Below are 21,958 nucleotides of genomic sequence, written 5' to 3' on the forward strand. Positions count from 1 at the left end.
ACTCGCGAAACATTGTTGGGGCTTTATCAGCAGCGTTGAACTGACTATGGAGACTGAGATAACGGAAGTAAGGACTGGAGCCGGAGCTTTGTGATGGTGGATTTGCGCGAGTCTCTTGAGCCTTAGAAAGTGAGCTTCAACCATCCTCCCCCGTCTTAACCGCTAGGATGGAGGCGAAACGGAAAGAACTGCGCAAGTCTTTAAGGATCAAAGTAATCTCCATGGGTAACGCCGAGGTTGGCAAGGTAAAAAAAGAGCAGGAACAGAAGCAGGGGCGCCTTATTGGCCCGAGGCAGGAGAACGACAAGCTGGCTGACCAATCAGGTCGCTCTGCTTTATTTGGCCGTTGTGACACTTGATCGTGCATGGAATAGAATGTTGTGCTCTAGTTTGGTCTGGAGAGGTAGAGGAGTTGGGTTAAGGTGGAGCTCCCAAAATGTTTTGCTATGTATTATTTATTTTTATATTATTTATTTATCAAATTTATGTGGCCGCCCATCTCACAAATGTGACTGGGCAGCATACAATAAAACCAACAATTAAAACAGTATTTAAAAACTATTAAAAACAATTCACATTAAGTGGGTACATTCTCCCAAAGATCTTAAAATGATATAGATTATCCTGCTACTTTTATTCACACGTAAACTCTGCAAGATACATTAGGTGAAGACAGCAGCCGCATTCTTTGACTTGCTTCCTATCTAAATCTATCATAGTTGGCTGCAAATATCCAGACCGCCATTAGGAAGCAGCAAAGAGACACAAAACGCATTCTTGGCCGCCATCTACTGATCTTGTGGATGGGGATTCTTGCAACCCAAATATCTGGTGGTGAGGATTTAAAAAAAACATTCAGTATACTAGAACTCATGAAGCAGCAAATAGTCCTCAGCTAAAATCATTGTTGGTTAATATAAAAATAAAAAGTGGGAAACAGCTTCTCATTTAAGAGGGCTGGCGAAGAAAATTATTTTATTCATTATTTCAATGGGTTATTCATTATTTAACCTGAAGGTTAAAAGCATGACAGAAAAATCTATATGATACAATAAAACAATTAACAGTTATAAATCCATCAATACAGTAAGTCCTAATAAATTGTAACAAATCTGAGATAAGTTACTCCCTTTAAAAGTTGGAACCATATGATCTGGAACTCATAACTGGGCGATTTGGCTGGACTCTCAAGATGGAACATTATTTTTAATTTTATCCCGCTCCTGTTCAAGATTTTGGACCTTTATCCTCACAACTTGTCTGTGAGGGTAGTTATTCTCATTTGGAAGTGAAGACTTGGCCTCTCTGCTCCTAGTCCAGTGATGCCAAACCTTTTGGGCTTGGTGTGTCAAAAATTCAGAAAATGCCTAACGACTCTGCTAGCATGGCACCCCTCCCGAACAAAACAAACAATTCTTTACATATTAATTTATTTTTAAAAAATACAGTCCAATCATGTGTGGTGCTATGTATTATATAAAGAAATGTCAGATAATTACAAAAATGAAATACGAGTAAAACAAACTCAGTTTCTTTGGTAACTCAAACAGGGAGAATAGTTGTCAGGTGTTGGTGAACACTGGCGTGTCACCCAAAACGTTCTAGTGTGTCACCTTTGACACGTGTGTCATAGGTTCACCGTCACTATCCTAGTCTGATGTTTGTGCAGTATAGTGTCCAGGTTCCATTAAAACAAAGGATCAGCAGATCAGCAGATCTAACACTGGATACTACTGGAATTGAAGATGGGTCCTATATGCAGACATTTACCTAATTTACTATCTAAAAGTATGGAGAGGTGGGTCTAGATGTACTTCTTTGAGTAGACTATACTGGTAGAATTGGCTTCCTCAGTCTGGTGCTCTCCAGATGATTTCCAACTTTCTAGAAAGCTGTGAAGACCTGGCTATTCCCCCAGGCCCCAGGTGCTAATGGAGCTCTGATGTGGGTACAGACATATTTGTTAAGTTTCTAGTGAGATTTTTTTAGGGATCTTGACTTCGTATTGTTTTATGCAATGGATTTTTGTTTTGTTCTGTTTTTACCTGTTTGCTGCCCAGAGTGCCTTAGTAGATGGGCAGCCATATAAAAATGTTAAATAAAACAGATAAATAAAATATTATTTTTTGGACTACGACTTCCCCATCTAATGTGTCCTGTAGTGTTCATGAGTACAAGCATCATCTTACAGTGCTGCAGTCTCTATTGTACCTACTTTATCTTATATTTATTTACTCTGTTTTCCAGCAATTTAAAACTAAATTAGGAACAGGGAGACCCAGGTTCTAGTTCTCTCTCAGGCACAGAAGCCAGCTGAGTGGTCTTGGGCCAGTCACTCCCTCTCAGTCCTAATGATTGTCAGGCTCTGGGACAAACTGGCTGAAAAACCAATCCCCCCATGTTGTATTATGCACTGATAGCTTCATTATGTGAACTGAAGTGAGCGCATAGAAACAACCAGAACGTTTTGCAGCGAAGGGGAACAAATGCTAGGAACAACAAACAACTTTATCTATCTATCTATCTATCTATCTATCTATCTATCTATCTATCTATCTATCTATCTACATGTATTTAGATTTTTATTGTAAGCAGTTAGAGTCACTTGAGTAGGCCGCATACAGTATAAATGTTGATAACAATATAATTCAGCAAAAAAATGTGAGATGGCAGACTATGTGCTGCACAGTTTCTTAGTATTCATGCACATGCATTTACATTAATACTGTACAAAATATTTGCAATCATGGGTCAATAAATAAACATTAATGAGGATCACTATTAAACAAATACCCAGCCTCTATGTTCTAATCTTTAAGAGCAGGGCAGCCAGCAAATAAAATAGTTACTATAATTTCATTTCTGTGTCCTTCCAATCCCACTTATTTTAATATATGAGTTCATGTGGGAGTTGTCTGCTGTTAGGGCTATGCAGCAATGCAGATTTGAAGAGGAAAGGGTGATTCAGAGCCACATGATCCCAGGAAAGGCACATTTGATTTAAAGAGGTGCCAACAGAAGCGGTGTACATACCCATGCATGACTGGAATCCCTTCAGATCCAGATCACTGCCCAGCTTGATCCTGGACTGTTGCAGCCTTTCAGAATCTGATGCCTTCCAGAAGTTTTGGATTAGAGCTCCCATGGGCACAACTGGCAGGGCCAGTGATTGGAATGATGGCAGCTTAGCAAATACTGGCTTTGTACTTTCAGTCGTGCAAGATTCTGTTAATGTAGCCTATCAATAAAGTAGCTCATCTGGTCATGTTTCCTGTCTGGTTTACCTGGGAGGGCTGACACCAATCTTGCAAGTCTGTAAGTACAAATCTCCCACCCTCCCTATTTACCGCCTGATCCCCAATTTTCCAAGGTCATTCTCACATTCCATTACACATGACTCCCCTTTTTTTTACTGTCTGGAAGACATAATAGAAAAGAAGACACGGGGCAAAAGCAGACCCAGACACACATTCATTATTTATATAGTGACAAGTTAGAATAGAAATAGTTGCTCGTCTCATGTTTGCTGGCAGAACGGTCCTGCTTTCCTTCTTTTTTTCCCTTTCCTATAGAATGATGAAATGGCTCCTGCCAGATAAGAGTTGAGGATAAAAGATCTCTGTTTTCCTTCAGTTGCTTTGCCACAGTCTTATACTTAGATATAAGCAGAGTAAAAGTGATGAATGGCTCAGGATAGTCAATGATTCAGCACACAACCAAGCAGGTTGGCCAGATTTGGGCAGCTGATTGATTTGCTCCATTTGTGTTTTGAACATACTATATCTGTTGATACAACATTCTAACTAAATGCACTTCTAACCTTCCTTTTCTATATACAGGTAGTCCTCGACTTACAACCACAATTGGGACCGAAATTTCCATTGCTAAGTGATGCAGTCATAAAGTGAGACATCATGTGACTGCATCGCTTAGTGATGGCAATCCTGGCACTCCCCACTGCTGTCATTAAGTGAATTCCACTGGTCATTAGCCAAGGACCCACTCCAATCTAAGCCATTCCAGGCTTGGTCCCTCCCAGCTTTGAGCCTCAGTAAGGTAATGGACTGCCTCCAACTCCCCCCACCCACCTATCTCCCCACCCATCTCTGCCCTTTTGGCCACCCTGCACCCTGCCTTGTGGGGTGGCAAGCAGCCCCACAATGGGGCGGCTCTGGGGCAGCTTGCTACACTGAAGCTCAGGGGCTTCTTGGCCCTCCTTCCCCCTTTGCTTGCTTGCACACACCGCACCCTCCTTCGCTTGCTTGCATGTGCCGTGCCTTCCACTTGCTTGCACGCACCACTGCCTTCCTTTCCCCTTCGCTTGCTCGCACACACCAGCACCCTCCTTCCCCTTTCACTTGCTCACATGCACACACACTGCTATTCTTCCTTCCTTCTCTTGCTCAAGGACTCTCCAGAGGCACTTCCAGCACACATTCTGCAGCTCATGTTGGAACTGCTAGCTGTTTGAAAGGTTTTTTCTTTCCTCCTGCAAAGCCCAAGAGCCGCAGTGCAGCACAAAGGGGGCATGGTGTATGCAAGTGAGCAAAGGTGGGAAGAAGGGTGTGGTGCATGCATGTGAGTGAGCGAAGGAGGGAAGGAGGGTGTGGTGCATGTGTGCAAGTGAGTGAAGGGGGAAGGAGGGCTTTGGTGTGTGCGAGTGAAGGAGGGAAAGAGGGCATGGTGCATACAAGCAAGAGAAGGAGGGAAGGAGGGTGCAATGCATGCATGCGAGCAAAGTGGGGAAGGAGGGTGTGGTGCATGCGAGTGAAGAAAGGCCGGAGTAGGTGGGGGAGACTTACCTGAGCGACTTGCGACCTCCCCGCTGGCTTCCCCATTGATTTTGCTTGTGGGAAGCTGGCAGGGAAGGTTGCAAATGGAGATCACATGAACGTGGGGACACTGCAATGGCTGTAACTTTGGGGACTGGTCATAAGTCCATTTTTTCAGCACCGTCGTAACTTCAAATGAATGGTCGTAACTCGAGAACTACCTGTAGATACAGTACATCAGAATGCATTATAACCAGTGAAAACACCTATGATGTATCTGTGTAAAAGAACTGAGGCTCCATTTTATTCTTGTTATACAATATGCTGATAGCACTGTCTATATGAATGATAAAAACTGAAATATACTATGTTATGAGTTGGAAACAAAATTTATATTTACTTCGGAGCCATTGAAACAGACCTGTCTTATTATGCTGTTTGTTTTATGCTCACACCCACCTTGAGCTGATAACCCCATATCTAATTAAATTCCCTGTTCATTCTGATCAGTTTTATTTACAACTATTTCTTTCAGATTCAAGTGGGCTCTGTTTCTTTAAATGTGATGACATTTTGTCTTGTAATATATAAGATGCACTGCAGTTGGATTGACGTATTTACTTAATTCATTTCATAGTTAATATTAGTTTCATATATGTAATCTGTTTTATGGACTGGTACTTGACTGTAATAAAGAATCTATTACTATTTAATATTTACTTAACTTTAACTTTACACTTACTTTATATTTTTACTTTATATTACTTTTTTACTTTATATTTACCGCTACTATATTTATTTGAACTGTACTACTACTATGTTTACTTAACTACTAGACATACATAAAACCAGTTTTTAAAATATTTTGATTACAATTAATTATGAAAAGCACAGCCCAGATTGGGCTGAATAGACAGCCTAGTCCCTTTGATGAAGCCTCTTTTAACTTTTTAGAGCTGCATTATCAAGCGATACTGTGAGAAGAGATTTGTGCCCAAATATCTTGCAACAATTGGCATTGATTATGGTGTCACCAAGTGAGTACCCTTCTTTTATAGCAGGCCATAGTTACAAATAACAGCTCTTGAAAATATGTGAGCCAAGCTAAAAGGTATATATGCGAGAGATGGAAAAATGCTCTTGATTGTTCATCCACTGCAGTCATTCGTAATTTTTCTGCCCTACTGTTGGTGGAAATAGCAGTTATGAAGCTGATGATGATTCAGTGCACATCCCATTGCGTATTATATTATGCACGTGAATGTTTCCCTGCAGGTATGCTTCGTGTATGGCATGGAGAAGCTATTAAATGTCTGATCGAGTCTTTATTGTAATGTTACTGACAGTATTAGCTGAGAGGGAGTGTGTTATCTGATTGTTCTTGTATCCTCTTGTTGATTATTTAACAGTTACTCAGTTACAGATTACTCTTAAAGTAATCCTGGATCTTTTCATCTGTCATTAAATGACTGTACCAACATTCAGCTGTGCCAGTGGCACAACTTTCATATTGTGATTCTTATTAGTGTTATTGTTTTTATAATGTATTAAACATAAAAACTAATACAAACTAAAAAAATAAAAGAGTAAAATGAAAAAAATGAAAAAAATAGAAAGGGCAGGAAAAAAAGGAAAAGAAAGAAAAAAGAAAGAAAAATAAGAATATAGTAAAGAAAAAGAAAAGAAATATATAAAGAAATGACTTCCCCCTTCATCACAAGTATAAACAATTTTAGTAATTTACCACCTTCTCTTAAATACAACAAATGATTTCTTCTTCCCACATCCCATCTATGAACAAATCCTTAAAGCCTTGTCACTTCAGTCCTGATCAGCAAAAATCCATTAAAGGTTACTAGAGATAACCAACTTTACATTCTTTCCATTTACTTTTAACAATCTTGATTTTTAATCTCTTCAAATAGTGTCCTAGAACCTGGTTTCTTTTCATTTTTTCTTTGTCCCTTCTCACAAAATCCTTCAAAACGTTAACAGATCTCTTTTGTAAATCCAGTATGGGAAAGTTATCCAAGTCACACTTCTGGTTTGTTATTTATATATCCTGTTTAATTATTAAGACATCAGCCAGTTTCATTTGTATATCCAACATAGCATCTTTTTCCATATCATTCTTGTAGTCTGTCATTTTTAAATCCACTGTGATTCTTATTAATGTTGAACTTAGTAAAAGCAAGAAGATTCTTTAGAGTGCCCATACTTGAATCTTAGGACTCTTTTCCTTTTAGAGTGCAAATTAGAGACCGAGAAATCAAAGTGAATATCTTTGACATGGCTGGACACTCCTTCTTTTATGAGGTAAGAAAGGGATAGCTTTTTAGCAATGAAAACAGCACATAAAGTATGCAAATGAAGCTAAAATACTGTATGCCAGAGTTCAGACAATACACTAAATTATCATGTAGTCTGTTTTTGGCTTAGCCTAATGTGTGAACCTAGCCACTGCGGGGTATAAATAATGATTTATAACTTAGTTTTGGTGGCCATATCATGCAAACCTGGCATGATGACTATTTCTGATTTTACCCAGTCCATGACTTGGGGTAAGTTTATTTATGGATGCCCTCCCTGATTTTTTTCCCACTTAAAATAATAATTGCACTGAGTCTGTCTGCTGCCAGAAAATAAGCCAGGGATGGGTAGTTTGTAGCTGTGTTGTTTGGGAGAATGAATGGCTAAACTGTCGGTGGTGGTTGTCAGATCATAGCATGCAAGTATACCTTACATGTTAAAATAATCACCAAGATCTGGCCCCATAATCTGTGCATTAGAATTGTATCTGAGATTTTTTGCCGGAACTCTGTGTCAGTTATAGTGATGTAGTAATTAGTTGACATTTGTCAACTAAGGCATATAAATGGAAAATGTTTGTATTCTTGTACATTATCTAAACAGGTATATTTATATATTGCAGACTTTGACTTGTTCAGATGTAATGCACATGTTATATTATTTCTGCAGTTGCACATAAATGGTCAGAAATTGATTTAATAATCTGAGTTTATGCTCTGCTTATTTATAGTTTAAGAGTCACTTCTCTTTTCTAGAGCTATCTATTGGGATATAAAATTCACCTGCGTTATTTCTGTCCTATATTAGGTGCGCAATGAGTTTTACAAAGACACTCAGGGTGTAATCCTAGTGTATGATGTTGGGCAAAAGGAATCATTTGATGCCCTTGACTTATGGCTTGCTGAGATGAAACAAGAACTTGGACCGCATGGAAACATGGAGAACATTGTTTTTGTGGTTTGTGCCAATAAGGTAAAGACAGGAATAGGGTGTAGAAAGCTTCTTGCAGCATTGGCAGTGGGATCGGTGGGACTTTATTCATATTTATTAAATGCTTAAAGAGGTTAAGCTAGATAAAGGAGCATGTAAATAATTATTAGTCAGGATTACGCTCTTCTCTCATTTTTGTTTCAGATTGACTGTGCCAAGCTGCGCTGTGTCGATGAAGGTGAAGGGCGACTGTGGGCAGAAAGCAGAGGCTTTCTTTATTTTGAAACCTCTGCACAGACTGGAGAGGGAATTAATGAGATGTTCCAGGTAAAATCTGCAGCACAAAACAAGGCAGTCCTCCTGCATCCCTTTTCCTTGGTGTGCGATGATTTGTTCCGTGTAATCTCTCTCTGGGAGACCTCTAGGTTGATACTTTCTGGTCTGTGTATAACAAATACTGGGTTTCTGACCACCTAGCAGCCTGAAAGTTCACGATAAGCATAGAACTGAAGCAATGTTTAATTATTATTAAAAGTTATGTTATTTAAAATTATTAACATTTTATTAAAAGGCCTGGGAAAATAATGACTTTGTCTATCACCAAAAAGACAGAATGTCCTACTGGGGAGGACATTCCAAAGGGGCTATTACTGAAAATGACTACTTCTAGGTACTCATTGTACCTTGTCTTGGGAGGGCACTTGGAGCAGGGTCTCTGAAAATGATCTTAGGCCAAGTGTAGAAATATATATAGGAAGACGTATGATACTGTGGCCTCAGGCTATGAAGGGCTTCATAGGTTAAAGTCAGAACCTTAACTCGGAAACAAACCGGGAGCCAGTGAAGATTATAAAGAATTGGCATGTTGTATTCAGATCACCCAGGGCCAATCAGTATTACTGCCACAGCATTTTGTACTAGCTGAAGCTTCTGAACTGTTCTCAAGGGCAGCATGCTTATACGTCGCTGTCATCCAAACAAGGACGACTATTACCAAGGCATGAACACCATAGCAAGGCTATCTCAGACTTACCTGCAATGTCATGGCCTTCCAGAAAACATTAAAAACTTAATTGTTCAGAGGGCCTTTGGTGGTTGATATTGTCTTGCTGCAGCTGGGTGATTTTTAATTGTGTGTTTTTCTTTATGTTCTTTACGTTGGGTGGTTTTTAATTGTGGTTTTCTTTATATTGTTTGTCATGGATATAGTGATGTTGATCATAATTTAATTTGATGTTATGGGTTTGAGGTTTGTTTTTATTGTGGTTTTAATTTTGTGGTGTGGATGCTGTTTCTAGATTTATCATGCATGTTTTATTATTTATCAATGTTTAATGGAGCGATTTAATTGTGTTGTAAGTTGTCATGAGTCTTTATGGAGTGGGTAACATATAAATTATAGCAGTCAATCAGCTGGTCAATAAAAAATAGTCTCTATCCAAGTAAGGCCATGGCTGATGAACCAGCCTGAGCTGGTGAAAGGCACTTACCACAGAGACCATTTGTGCCTCTGGTGACAAAGATCAATCCAGAAGCAGCGCCAAACTACAAACCCAATCCATTAGGGGGAGTGCAACCCCACCCAGAGCAAGTTTATCTTTGCTAACCTGAACAGATGAACTGTCTGCCAGCAGCATCTTGAACTTCAGTTTGTTAGGCTTATCCAGTCCATTACCACAGTAGACACTGATTCAACAGTTGCGCTGCCTCATCTGGACCTGGTGGAAAGGAGAGTTTTAGCTGAATGTCATAAACTTGCTGACAACATTTTACTCTAAATCTCTGAATGATTTCATGTATATCTTAAACAGCATGGGGGATAAAATGGAATCTTGTGGAACCAAAAGTGTAAATGCCATGGGGTTGAGTATAAATCTTCAGCACTATCTTTGGAGACCACTTTAGATATGAGTGGAACCACTTCAAGGCTATTCTACTCATCCTATCTAGCTTTTACAACTTGTCCAGAAGGATGCCATGGTCAATACTATTGAAAATTATTCTATCACATCCTTGATTGATTTTCTTCCTTATGAGAATCTGCTTCCTCTGTAAGATGTTTTTGTAACAGCTATTTTGCTTGCTTTGGTAAATCTTCATCTTCTCATACAATATGAAGTGTGACCACTTGTTGACTTTTTCTTTAAACACTATTACCTTGACGTGCTGCAAGTACGTGCGAGGTTGTTTGGGGGCATGAATACAAACATGCCACAATTATTTCCAGTCATGAATGCAGACTTTTTTCTGTCCATTTTCATTTTTGGTTCTTAAGACATCATTGGTAGAAGATTTTTATTTTTCCTTGTTCCATTCTGAGGCTAATAGTACCTTTTCTTGACTTGGAGAGAAAATGTCTGAGGGTCTCTCCTCTTTCACTGGCAAATTCCCATTCTCTCTGTTGGCATATGTAATATTCTCTCTGTTCAAGAACAAATAGTGCAAGAGATTGTTACAATGCAGGAATTAGTCTAATGCAGTGTTGTCCAAACTTGGCCACTTTAAGATGAGTGGACTTCATGGCTGGCTGGGGAATTCTGGGAGTTGAAGTCCACTCATCTTAAAGTGGCCAAGTTTGGACAACACTGGTCTAATGAATGGTCTGAAGGCACACAGTGCAGTATTCCAATAGGAAATAAACTGCAAGAACACTTAGTGGGGCAGGCATGATGTAACTGTATGCTTCTGCACTGTTTGAAGGTTTTCTGCTTGTAAGATTAAAAATCTTACTGTTCCTGTAGCTGATCTCCTTCCTCAAGATTTCTGAGCTTGAGGCAGTAGAATGAGCTTTTAAAGTCAAGGAAAATTATTTCAACTTTTGGCTATTTAATGAAATAAAGATTACTGAGCAATGGGCACATATAAGGACTTTCTAACTTTGCCTTCTCCATGCTTGCAGACTTTCTACTCAGCCATTGTTGATTTATGCGATAATGGTGGAAAGCGCCCCGCCACCAGCACAAGCAACAATTTCACTAAAGAACAAGTAGACACCATCCGGAGGATTCGCAGCAGCAAGGATAGCTGGGATATGTTGGGTGTCAAACCAGGGGCTACAAGGTAATGATGAACCCACCCATTAGAGAATAAATAATCTCTGCTGGCATAGAAATGAGCAAGGGAGATTTGGAGTAGAAGAAATGGAATGGGTGTGGTGAAGCCCTGAATTTAGGAAATATGGGAAGATATTGTACTAATTTATGGTAAATGTTTGTGTATAGAGTAGGAGATGTTTGGCCAATATATAATGTCTGTCTTCACAACAACCAGCTCTTTACCCTAGCCCCCATTTTCCCCCCTCTGGCTCCTAATGGATGTAAGTGCTCGAGTGCCCATTGGCAACATCACTTAGTCTTTGCTCATGATCCAGCCCTTTCTTGTGAACTGGGAATGGAGGGAGTACTATTTATGACAAGGAGTGCCTTCTACAACTATGGTTATTCTGTGTCTGGAGTTAAAAGCCTGGAGCAATGCAGGAGATGAACCTATCATGGACCTTCAAGTTCTGAGTATAATTATAATAGAATTTTATTTTTCATTTGGTTAACCAAAATGAATAATAACTGTAATTTTTTGTTTGTATCATTGTAGGTAAACTTCAGTAGTTGAAAGATCCTTCATTTTAAGATTAATCACCCTATGAATAGACTCAGTTACATTGCACTCTTCTATTATTTCTATCTGTCTTACTCTGCAGGGATGAAGTAAACAAGGCCTATCGGAAGTTGGCAGTGCTCCTCCACCCAGATAAGTGTATGGCTCCAGGCAGTGAGGATGCCTTCAAAGCTGTGGTCAATGCACGGACTGCCTTGCTTAAAAACATCAAGTAAAACACAAGAAGGTGCAACTTTCAGCAATAGCAAGTGATCAAAGCTATTCTGAGAGAGCTGGTACTGAGAGAGGCATTAATAATTGCCTCCTGCAAAGGACAATGGAAGCAAATCACAGAGAATCCCGAAAGGCAATTCTCTTTCACCATTTACTCTCAAAACTATTTTCTGTACTACTACAAATAGCTCGATACAGGAGGCTTCTCTGAGGTGGACTTCCAAACCCATCTGAATGCCTCAGGAACAGGAACAGCAGTAATATCCTGTCCTTTCTTTTCCCCTGCAGAAAAGTTGGCCTTGGACTGAGATGACTCTAAAATAGATTTCTTCTATATAGAATTACTTGTTTCAATATTCTTCATTATTTTCTCAAGATGGATGCTGATATTCAGTCTCTAATTAAGCATTTAGTTGTTCCTCTTTGTCCTACACTGGAATTTGCTTTTTCCATTCAAATGTTTCAAACCATTTCCTTATTAAGTGGTTAAAGAATCCCTGCTTTTTCCAATAGAAGTTGGAAAAATCAAGCATGGTGGCTGGGATCAGAGCAATAGTAACCACTGTGAGTTGTTGAGGGGACAGACAATACCTCCTACAGAATGCATTAGGTGGTAGGTTTACTCATTATTTGAGTCATATTGTTGTAGGAGTGTTTACTTTGTGTATACTTTGAACCTCCCTGGAGCTAGCAAGGAACATAACCCTCACCATATGAGGGATTCAATCACACATAAGCTGATTTCTTAGTTTGTTCTCCCTTCCCCCCCCCAAATCCAAATTAAATGAGGGAAGAAAGGAAGGGAGGAAGAAGGAGCTAACTGTATGTATTCAACAATGATTAAAAGGCCCCTGAACTGAAAGAAACAGGGTAAAACAAAATCAGTGGCTACCTTTTGATTTCATGACTAGTACTAACATTTTATTTATTTATTTGGCTTATATGCCACTGTGATTTTCCTATTAAGTTTTAAGTAAACTTAAAAACATACAAATACTTCCCCACCAAGGAATAATACAAAAACTCCATATAAATAACACCCCCTCAACTACAAGAGGGAACAACGTTCATAACATTTTCATCTGCAAGATCTCTTGGAAAAGCCAAGTTTCAATAGTTTTTTCTAAAATCCAGCAGGGTTGGAGCTACTGTATATGGACATTAAGTTGGGGGTTTGTGAGGTGTGATGTTATTCCAAAGAAAGAAAGGAAGAAAACTTCAGTTGTATTGATCAAGTGTTTCTTGGATATTTTGTTGAAAGAGTATTCAGGCAAAAGAATAAATATTAGGCAATACTTTCAACTCTTTTCTGGAATTGGTGCCTGGCCTGCAGGTCATTCTTCAGCTGCCTATAATTCAGCCTCTGTTAAAGAATAGATTTTCTCCAAACTGATCTAATTTAGAATATAAAATTTGAAATTATTACTGTTCTAAGGATTACAGCAGATTATCTAGCAAAAGAGAATGCCTTATGAACAAGTGGGTGAGTTGCCAAAAAATCCCTCTTCCTGAGTTTAGGGAGAGTGAATAGCAGACCCAAATTTTGAAGATTTTAAGCTTCATTAAGCTAAAATTTAAGAACATTTGGAGAACAACTCTTTTAAACATAATGCATTAATAAATATGGGTGCGATTATGTTTCAGTCATTTAGCTGATTTTTCCAGTGGTCAAATGTAATGGTAGCAGTTGTAATGTGTTATCACACTTTACCTTCCTTCTACTTCCCATTCTTTGCTATTTAGAACATCTTAAAATAATACAACAGGAAGTTAAGGAATGGCAGTGTGAACCTCTGCCTTGATTACTATCTGATTATGTTTCTCCAGTTGCCTGTGGAGGGCCAAAGGCATTGGCAACTGTATTATATATTGTATATTGGAAGGAATGAGAATGATACTCCTTTGGGAGTGCATTGGGGGCAGCAGTTGTGCCTGCAAGTACATGCTAATTGAGAAAATAACCATAAGCTCACCAAAAGGTTCCAGCTGGGAGGGTTTTGAGAGTCTTCCTCCACATGCCGCCTTCTGAGGGTTCTTTGAACCAAGGAAAGAGGTGGTGGTCTCAGGATGAACATAGACAAGTCCTGCAAGACTGCCTCATCAGACAAGCCTTGCTTGTGTGAAAGCTATCTAGCTCTTGATCAAAATACAGAAGGAGAAAGGCTCTTACAGCCAAAATAAAAGTATACCCTGCTGTGTATGAATATAAAATAATATACATTGCTCTGTGTGTGTGCGCATGTGCAGACACTTTAAGCCTTAGTTGTTTTGAGCTGATAGATTTCTGTGAATTTCTCCAATAATGTTCCTTCATCTCCTGTCTCCTTTAGAAGTGATGTTTAGTCTTCTGGTTGCTGTGAATGCTTTATAATGTGAAATTCCTATATATTCTGTATATTCATACAATTGCACTTTTCTACCTTCTGGTTTGGGTATAATGTTTTGCATCATTAATGTCCAACTGTGCCCTCTTGTACCAAGATGCAACTCTTGATAAGCTCTTGACTCTTGAAATTCCGTATCTGGTTCTCCACCCTACTCTGCTTGTAGCTTATTGCTCCTAACAGTTTAGATATATAAGAAGCTACAGCCTTTTCTGGTAACTTCAGAAAGAAAATGGTCACATAACTTAGGACTCCTCTTTTTTCTGTTGTAAACACAGGTTTCCTTCAAAGAATAGGTATCCTAAGGAATGAAGTTTGAGAAGTTGCTCACCTCTCTTTACAAGACTATTTAATCCCCCCCCCCTCCCCGTGCTCTTATGCCAACTGGAAAAGGACTAGCCCAGAAGGGTTAAAAAAGTAAATAATTGCACAATTAGGAATTTGTAAGATTGCTGCTAATGTAATTATACTGCATTATCTTCATTTTATAATAGGTACCATCATTTACATTAATTGTCAAATTACATCATTTCCAATTTGGCAGGTATGTGTGTGAAGAGCTCAAAGCCTTTGAAGAAAACGCTCTCTCACTCTCAAGACAAACATTGTGGAAAGTTCTTTGTAACATGAACCCTCTCTATTAATATAGCAAAATGCCATCTTAACTGAAGCAGAGGGCCATACTTAGGGATCGGAACATCAAATATTGGAAAGGTAACATAGTTTGCTCAGATCCTGTCCTGAAAGTTTGTCTGGGCAGCAGCTTGTTGTAATTCATGGTGTGATGAAGGCGCAATAAGCAAGGCACATGGAAAGCAACATTTTGCCAAAGTTGTTATCCTCCTGGGCATGCCTCCTTTAATTGCAAAATCTTTCACATTTTCCTTTCATGAGATTTGGATGGAAGGAAGGAGAGTATAAATGGCTTAGGGAACAAATGACTCTGCATTCCGACTTCTCAGCTAAGCATTTTTTCCCTTCATGCAACATTTCTTTGCAAAATATTGTCTCCTAATGCAGGCACTGCTTCTGAAAAAATGGAGTTAATGCAACTGAAGGTAGTTAAGCTCCAAGTCATAATAGCAGGGATTTTTTTCCTGATTTATTTTCTGCTGTTCAGACTCCTAGCCTTTCTACTGTGGTATATGGATTTGAATGCACTGTATTTATTTGGCAGGTTATCACTTAAATAAAATGCCTGTAGGCATAGATGATCTTTAATGCAAGTTGATAGAAAATGCTGAAATGTCCACTCCTGCATGTTCTTATATCAAAAGCCTTATGTGTTTGAAATCTCTGTATTATTTAAAAAAAAAATCAAATCTACAATACAGTTGTTGCTTATTTTTAAAATATTTCACTGGGACCGAGACCCTTGTATATCTTTCCATCTGTTGGGACTACGGCAGATGCATTAGTTTGGATGAGTGCTAACTTAAAACCATCTATCTGCTTTTACATTTATTTTACAAACGGTATTGAGCTTGGGTGGTTCCTTAAATGAGAATTTGGCTTGCCATCTGCATTTTGTAATTAACTACATGCTTGGCTGAAAAGTCAACAGCATGGTAGCCCTAAGATAAGCACATGATGTGTGATAGGCTGTCTCAAAGATGGCTGGGTTATAGGTCTCTGCAGTGTACATACATCCATTTCTGCCTATTCTGGAACTGTATTAAAAGGAGGACATTTGGTAATCAGTTTAACCAATGAAGGGGGAAGAAAATATTCTAACCCCCTTGTGTGTAAGTCTGCCTTTGTGCTGGAATGCTTTGTGGAGTGCAATATTTTTTTCTCCTAAATTACACTGTTAAAGAAAGCATTTTCTTGGTGGAATAAGGCATACCAAATGTACCGTGGTGACCACTGGGTGCTGCTACAGTCTGAGGCATACAGACATATTCTTGGAAACAGCATTCGCAGCAATGCATTACTCTTGTTAGGAAAGCAGATATTTTCTAAATGCCTTTCATTTTGTGCTGCATTTGAGGACCGCTTTAAAGCATATGATCTATGCCATCTACGATGAAACTTCTAGTGTGCATCATATTGTATTATTCCACTTGGTTCAAGTGGAACAAAGGCTTAGATTGTGCACAGCAATTCTACGATTCATATGCTGTAACAATGGAACTGGCCAATGTTATATTTGTGATTTTGTTTCCTTAGACCCCAGTTTTAGTCCATGACCAGGCTGTAGAAAGCCACTGCAAACGGAAATTGTGGAAACCACTTTCAAATCAGTACAATTGCTATATAAGGCCACTCAGAACTGTAAATTTTGGAAGTGTCCTGACAATTTTCACAATGCTCGCTCCTTCCTTCCTTCCTTCCTTCCTTCCTTCCTTCCTTCCTTCCTTCCTTCCTTCCTTCCTCCCTTCCTTCCTTCCTCCCTTCCTTCCTTCCTTCCTCCCTTCCTCCCTTCCTCCCTTCCTTCCTTCCTTCTTTCCTTCCTCTGGTTGTGGGAACATCAGAGTTTGGGGAGGACACCAAGTGAGTTGCCCCTCTGAAAGACAGGATATGACAGCAGTAATTACCAAGCAACTATGTCAAGGTAGGAAGTGGAGCTAGGCGTGCAGCCCCAGAGAATTTTGGGAAAAGGAGGTTGAAGACCATCAACTTTTTACCCTACAAGCTCAGCCATGTCAGGTGTTTAACAGGTGTTTAAACTGTTTCAGTTAAAACAATTGATGGCATAATAGTTTGGCCTTTACTTTCAGCTATATTCCATAGTCTGAATCCTAGAAATTAATCTGTAACACAGAAAATATCCCAACATACTGGTTATATTGAAAGAAAAATGAAAGCAAATAATAAGTGAATTTCAAAGAAGAGAATCATTCAAGTGTTGCACAAACCAACTAAGCATGTTGTTGTTGTTGTTATGCATGTTAACTGGAATTAACTGTTGCTACAAGGACAATATGATATGAATTATCAGGTGAAATAGTTATGGAATACAAAATTTATGACAGTAATTTGATTTTTAATAATTTATTTGACTCCAAATTTCTACCTGTCCACAGTAGTAAAATACAACTCTTTTTAAAAATTCATTTATTAAAAATTTCAAACAATAATATGTAGTATGTTCATACCAACCCCTTATAGGATGTAATTCATTGTATCAGTTGCATGGTCCTTTGCCAGAAGGGTTGCTCAAGAGCAATTAGCAGTTCTTCAAAAAGCTAATTTGATTCTTCAAATAAGCATATATGATGAAAGAGCATCATGTATCAATGAGGGCAAAGCAAGCTAGTTTCTTAGGAAATTCAGTTTCCATTCATATTCTCAGCCAAAACTATTTTCCATAATCTCCCAATCCATTTGCCTGTTGAATGACCCAGGCAGCTTTTCCAGTCTGTTCGTATTTCTTATCTAGTTGCTGCCAGCATGAATTTCACTATAGAGTTGCAAGGTGTTCTCATCCTTAAATATGGAGAGGAGAATTAAGGTACACAGAACTGAATCTGGTACTTGGTCATTTTTAATATAAAGGTTGACATTGATTCCAAAAAAGATGAGTGATTGGGCAGCCTAGGAACATGCAAGGAGATATTCCATTTTCCATAGCCTCTCCAGAAAAGTGGAGATAAGTATTCATCTTGTACACTGTAGATAATATTAAATATATTGAATAAAATTTGATGTGTGTTTGTTTAGTTTGTACAGAAGTGGCTTTTAGCACAGTGGATGTCCATAACTTATCTGAAGCATCTATTGAAATCTCTTTATTCAAGTCAGCTTCCCAAGATTCCAAATATTTATTGAAAAACTAAATCGAATTAATTCAGGAGGGAATTATTCAAAGAGAAATAAATAAGTAAAAGACCTTATAAATAGAACAGAAATCCAAGGAAACAGAAAAATAATCCATCTGCTCAAAATATCATCCAGCCCAAAAGTCTAATTGATGGAGTTCTAGAAGCTAAAAAAAGGAAGATGCTTGAAATGTCCTTTCTGTCAGGGATAATGAAAGTGGCTGCAAACAATCCAACATTTGCCAACAAAAATTATAGAAAAATAAAATGCAAAAGTCCCTACACTCAGATGCCAATTGCTTTTTGATTGACACCGTTTCCTGGCTTCTGACTTATCTTTTTTCCCCCTTTTCCACAAACTAAACATTTGATATACTATATCAAGGGGCACTAACCTGCAAAAACTATTTTCTACTGTTGGGACAAGCACAAATCTTACTTATATCCCAGATAGGGTTGTCTGCAGGAGGGGGCAAACATCTGTGAGGTGGACACAATAGAAGCCCCACTCGTTATATAGATGTGCATACAAAAGGGGTGGGGCATAGACTGGAACACCAAGCCTGCCATCTTGCAGATTTTGACCTACCCAGCAAATGCCCCTGATCCAGTCTGTATGAAGGCCTATGAAAATCATCTATGGCAGCTGCCATTTCAGGAGTTCATATTTCCTATCTTCATTCCATTCTATTCCATTGGGTTTTAGCATACCTGTTTTTTTCCTGCATGTGAGACATTGTGAGATATCTAAACTAGTATCATAGAAGACAGAAGTAAAGTTCTAAACTGCACTGATAGGTTAGAGAAAATTACAGAATGAAATTTAGCAGAGAACACTGTATTCATGTAGGAAATGAAAATCAAGTGAATAGGATAGGAAGTGGAACAGGTGACTTGGTAATAGTACTTATGAAAAAGAACTTGGAATATTAGTCCACTGAAAATGAATATGTGTCATGACAGGAATGTGGCCACAAAAAAGGCAAATGCTGTGATAGGCTGTCCAAAAAATGTATCATTTCTAAATCATGAGAAGTAATAGTTCCAATTTGTTTTGCATTGGTCAGACCCTCACCTCACACACTGTGTCCATATTTAGAAGGATCCAGAGAAACTGGAACAGGTTCAGAAATCAATAGTGAAGAAGGAATTAGGAAAGTTTAGCCTAGAGAACTGAAGTGGGAATATGATGGTATTCTTCAAATATTTGAAAATATGTCATCTCAGATGGTTAAGGCCTATTCTCCATTGCTCCAGAGTGCAAGACACAAAAATAGATTTGTTACAGGATGGCAGATTCAGACTATGTTAGGAAAAAACTTCTCATAGGAAAAGCAGTTCAACAGTAGAACCAGTTATCCAGATAAATGGTGGACTCCCTTCTAGGATATGAAGGCTATAACCCAGATTATCTAAGGTCACATACTAGATCTGGTCTTTGTCTCAGGGCATATAGGGAGTATAGAGGATAACCTTGACAGAGAGAGAGGAGATCCATTACCAAAGCAACAAACAGATAAATGTGGCTTTAGCCCATATAAAGAGAGAAATTTATGAAGATGTCTCAGGCAAGGACCCCCCCCCCCCCACTCTCAAGAAGATAAAAGAGGGATGAGGGAAGCACATTCAGACTTGCAAGATTCTGTTAATATAGCCATTCTAATAAATGTAGTTTTAGGCCTACATGGTGTCTGTTTCTTGGTCTAGTCTATCTTATAGGGCTGACAGGGCAATAGTGATATGATCTGTATGTGGGAGATGGTCAAATCACTCTGTGAAACTCTCCACAGCAGTCCCCCATTGCAGGGAAATAGGATCCATTTGTTTGGTCTGCCTCTGGTACCTGATGGACCCATTGGCTTTCTGAGGGAACTTGGGGCTGGACCTGGGACTCTGGTGCACAACTCAACTGAGGCCTTAGTTATATAACACTACCCTGGGCTGACCAAATGATGCCATCAGGCTTGTTTTTCAATGTATGGAGGCTGGGTGGGGAGGAATGGGTTTAGGTTCAACCCTAACAAGACCAAGTGGCTGTGAATTTTAGGACTACCCAGATCAGAGAATTGCCATCATTGGTTCTGGATGGGATAGCAACCGGTGCATAACTTTGGGATCTGCCTAGACTCTTAGTTCCTACTGGAAGAACAGGTGGCAATGTCAGGCCTAGCCCAAGGAACTCCAAGAGACAATGCCAATTCAGCCCAGCTATGTTTATTAGCGACAACCTCTAGCAAGAATCTTCCCAGACTAAAACCCCAGTTCCCAAAGTCCTCCAGCCACAACAGTGTGAATTCCTCAGGGAGGTGCCAGTCTCATCCTCTTGTTCCTCCCACGCAGTTCCAGTGAGCTAAGAAAATGCTTATCTCCCTGAGCTTGGCCTTCATAATTCCATTCCATCACAGGCAGCCATGGCTAGGAGGACCTTTGCCCAAATCCATCTTATGTGCCAAATGTATCCATTCCTGGATCAGGAGGCCCTGCTCATGGTCACTCACACTTTGGTCACTTCTCATCTGGATTATTGCAGCACACTCTGGAGTTGTCTTGAAGACCACTTGGAAGTTACAGCTGATCCAGAATGCGGCAGCATGGGTGGTAATGGGCACCCATCAGTGCACTCTTCAAACACCAATTCTTTATGAGCTGCAATGGCTCCCAGTGTGTTTCTGGTTCAAGATACTGGTTGTCACCTACAAAACTCTTCATAGCATGGGGATGAAATATTTGTAGGAATGTCTACAATTTTCTGTCTGCCCCAGAAGATCCAACAGGGTGAGCATGCTTCAGGTCCTTTCTATTAAACAATTCATCTGATGGGATCTAGGAGGCATGTGTTAGCCCTTACAGGTAGTTCAGACAAGAAGTACTAACTCTATCTTTATTGTAAGGTTACATTAACAGAATCTTGCAAGACTGAAAGTATTTCTCTCCTCTCTCCTTTTACTTTCCAAAAAACTAGGGAAGGTCCCTTCTGAAACGCTTCCCATCCCTCCCACCTCTTTCTGTGGACTGAGATATCTTTTACATGATGGTTGTCCAGTCTACAGCTCTTCCTCCTGTCTCCAAGGTCATTCCCACATACCATTACATCATGTCTTCTCTGTCACTGTGCCTGTCCTATAGAACAGCAGCCCCATCAAGATTCAGATAGTCCCAACCCTCCTGGTCTTTCATAAGGTACTGAAGACCTGATATTTTCCCCCAGACATTGAGCTAGGAAGTTATGTGACTGTGTTTTCAGGGATCTATTTATTGTGGGGTTCTTGGTGCTCTCTGAGTTTGGTTGCTTGTGGAGTCCTTGGGGTTCTCTGAGTTTGTTTTTTTTCTTGCAAACGTTTCATTACCTGGCTAGGTAACACCTCAGTGCTAGAATGGGATGGGGTTTGCTCTCTATTTACAGTGGAACCTTGGGTTACGAACGCTTCTGTTAACAAACTTTTCAGGTTACGACCAGCTCCAGCCACAAAATTTTGCTTCAGTTTGCGAACTCCACCTTGGGGTACGAACAGGATACGCAGCCATTTTTCCTCCCATGACATGGTCCGCGGCCATTTTCCGCCCCTGACACGTGGTCCGCGGCCATTTTTCCGCCCCTGACATGTGGTCCGCAGCCATTTTTCTGCCCCTGACACGTGGTCCGCAGCCATTTTCCGCCCCTGACACGTGGTTGTAGGGAGGGGGACTCTCCCTCCAAGCAATAGCCACCTCCCTGTCCTCCACGCCAGAATGGATTAACGGTAATTACATTGAACCTTATGGGGAAATTTGCTTCGGGTTGCGACCAATTCGGGCTGCGACCAGAGTCACGGAACGAATTAAGTTCGTAACCCGAGGTACCACTGTATATACTGTGGCCTGCCTTCCAGTGCTGGTGGGGGTGGAGGTTTTGTTTTGCTCCTCTGGTAGTTCCTTGATTAGCATATATTTACTGCTTGATTTTGTGCCTGGTGGTAACCTTTGCTTATCTGGG

General features: G+C 39.6%; 1 protein-coding gene across 1 annotated transcript; it reads left to right on the forward strand.

Moving 5' to 3' along the window:
* Position 1: 1 nt before the first annotated feature.
* Positions 2–17,833, forward strand: DNAJC27 (DnaJ heat shock protein family (Hsp40) member C27). The gene is made up of 7 exons (XM_007436396.4): positions 2–245; positions 5,727–5,809; positions 7,019–7,088; positions 7,890–8,054; positions 8,217–8,339; positions 10,912–11,072; positions 11,710–17,833. Exons 1-7 carry the CDS (start codon positions 168–170, stop codon positions 11,840–11,842), a joined length of 813 nt encoding a protein of 270 aa, XP_007436458.1. The 5' UTR covers positions 2–167; the 3' UTR covers positions 11,843–17,833.
* The last annotated feature ends 4,125 nt before the right edge of the window (positions 17,834–21,958 follow it).

This window comes from Python bivittatus, unplaced genomic scaffold (genome assembly GCF_059951505.1).
Source record: "Python bivittatus isolate LINGU-HERP-01145 unplaced genomic scaffold, Pbiv_v1 ctg000690_np1212, whole genome shotgun sequence".
Lineage (NCBI taxonomy): Eukaryota > Metazoa > Chordata > Lepidosauria > Squamata > Pythonidae > Python > Python bivittatus.

What these genes read in the sequence shown, in the direction of transcription:
- DNAJC27 (XM_007436396.4), top strand. Translation starts at nt 168, where the DNA reads ATGGAGGCGAAACGGAAAGAACTGCGCAAGTCTTTAAGGATCAAAGTA. An exon ending in GTAACGCCGAGGTTGGCAAG is followed by an intron (nt 246 to 5,726) that starts GTAAAAAAAGAG and finishes TTAACTTTTTAG; the next exon opens with AGCTGCATTATCAAGCGATA. An exon ending in GACACTCCTTCTTTTATGAG is followed by an intron (nt 7,089 to 7,889) that starts GTAAGAAAGGGA and finishes GTCCTATATTAG; the next exon opens with GTGCGCAATGAGTTTTACAA.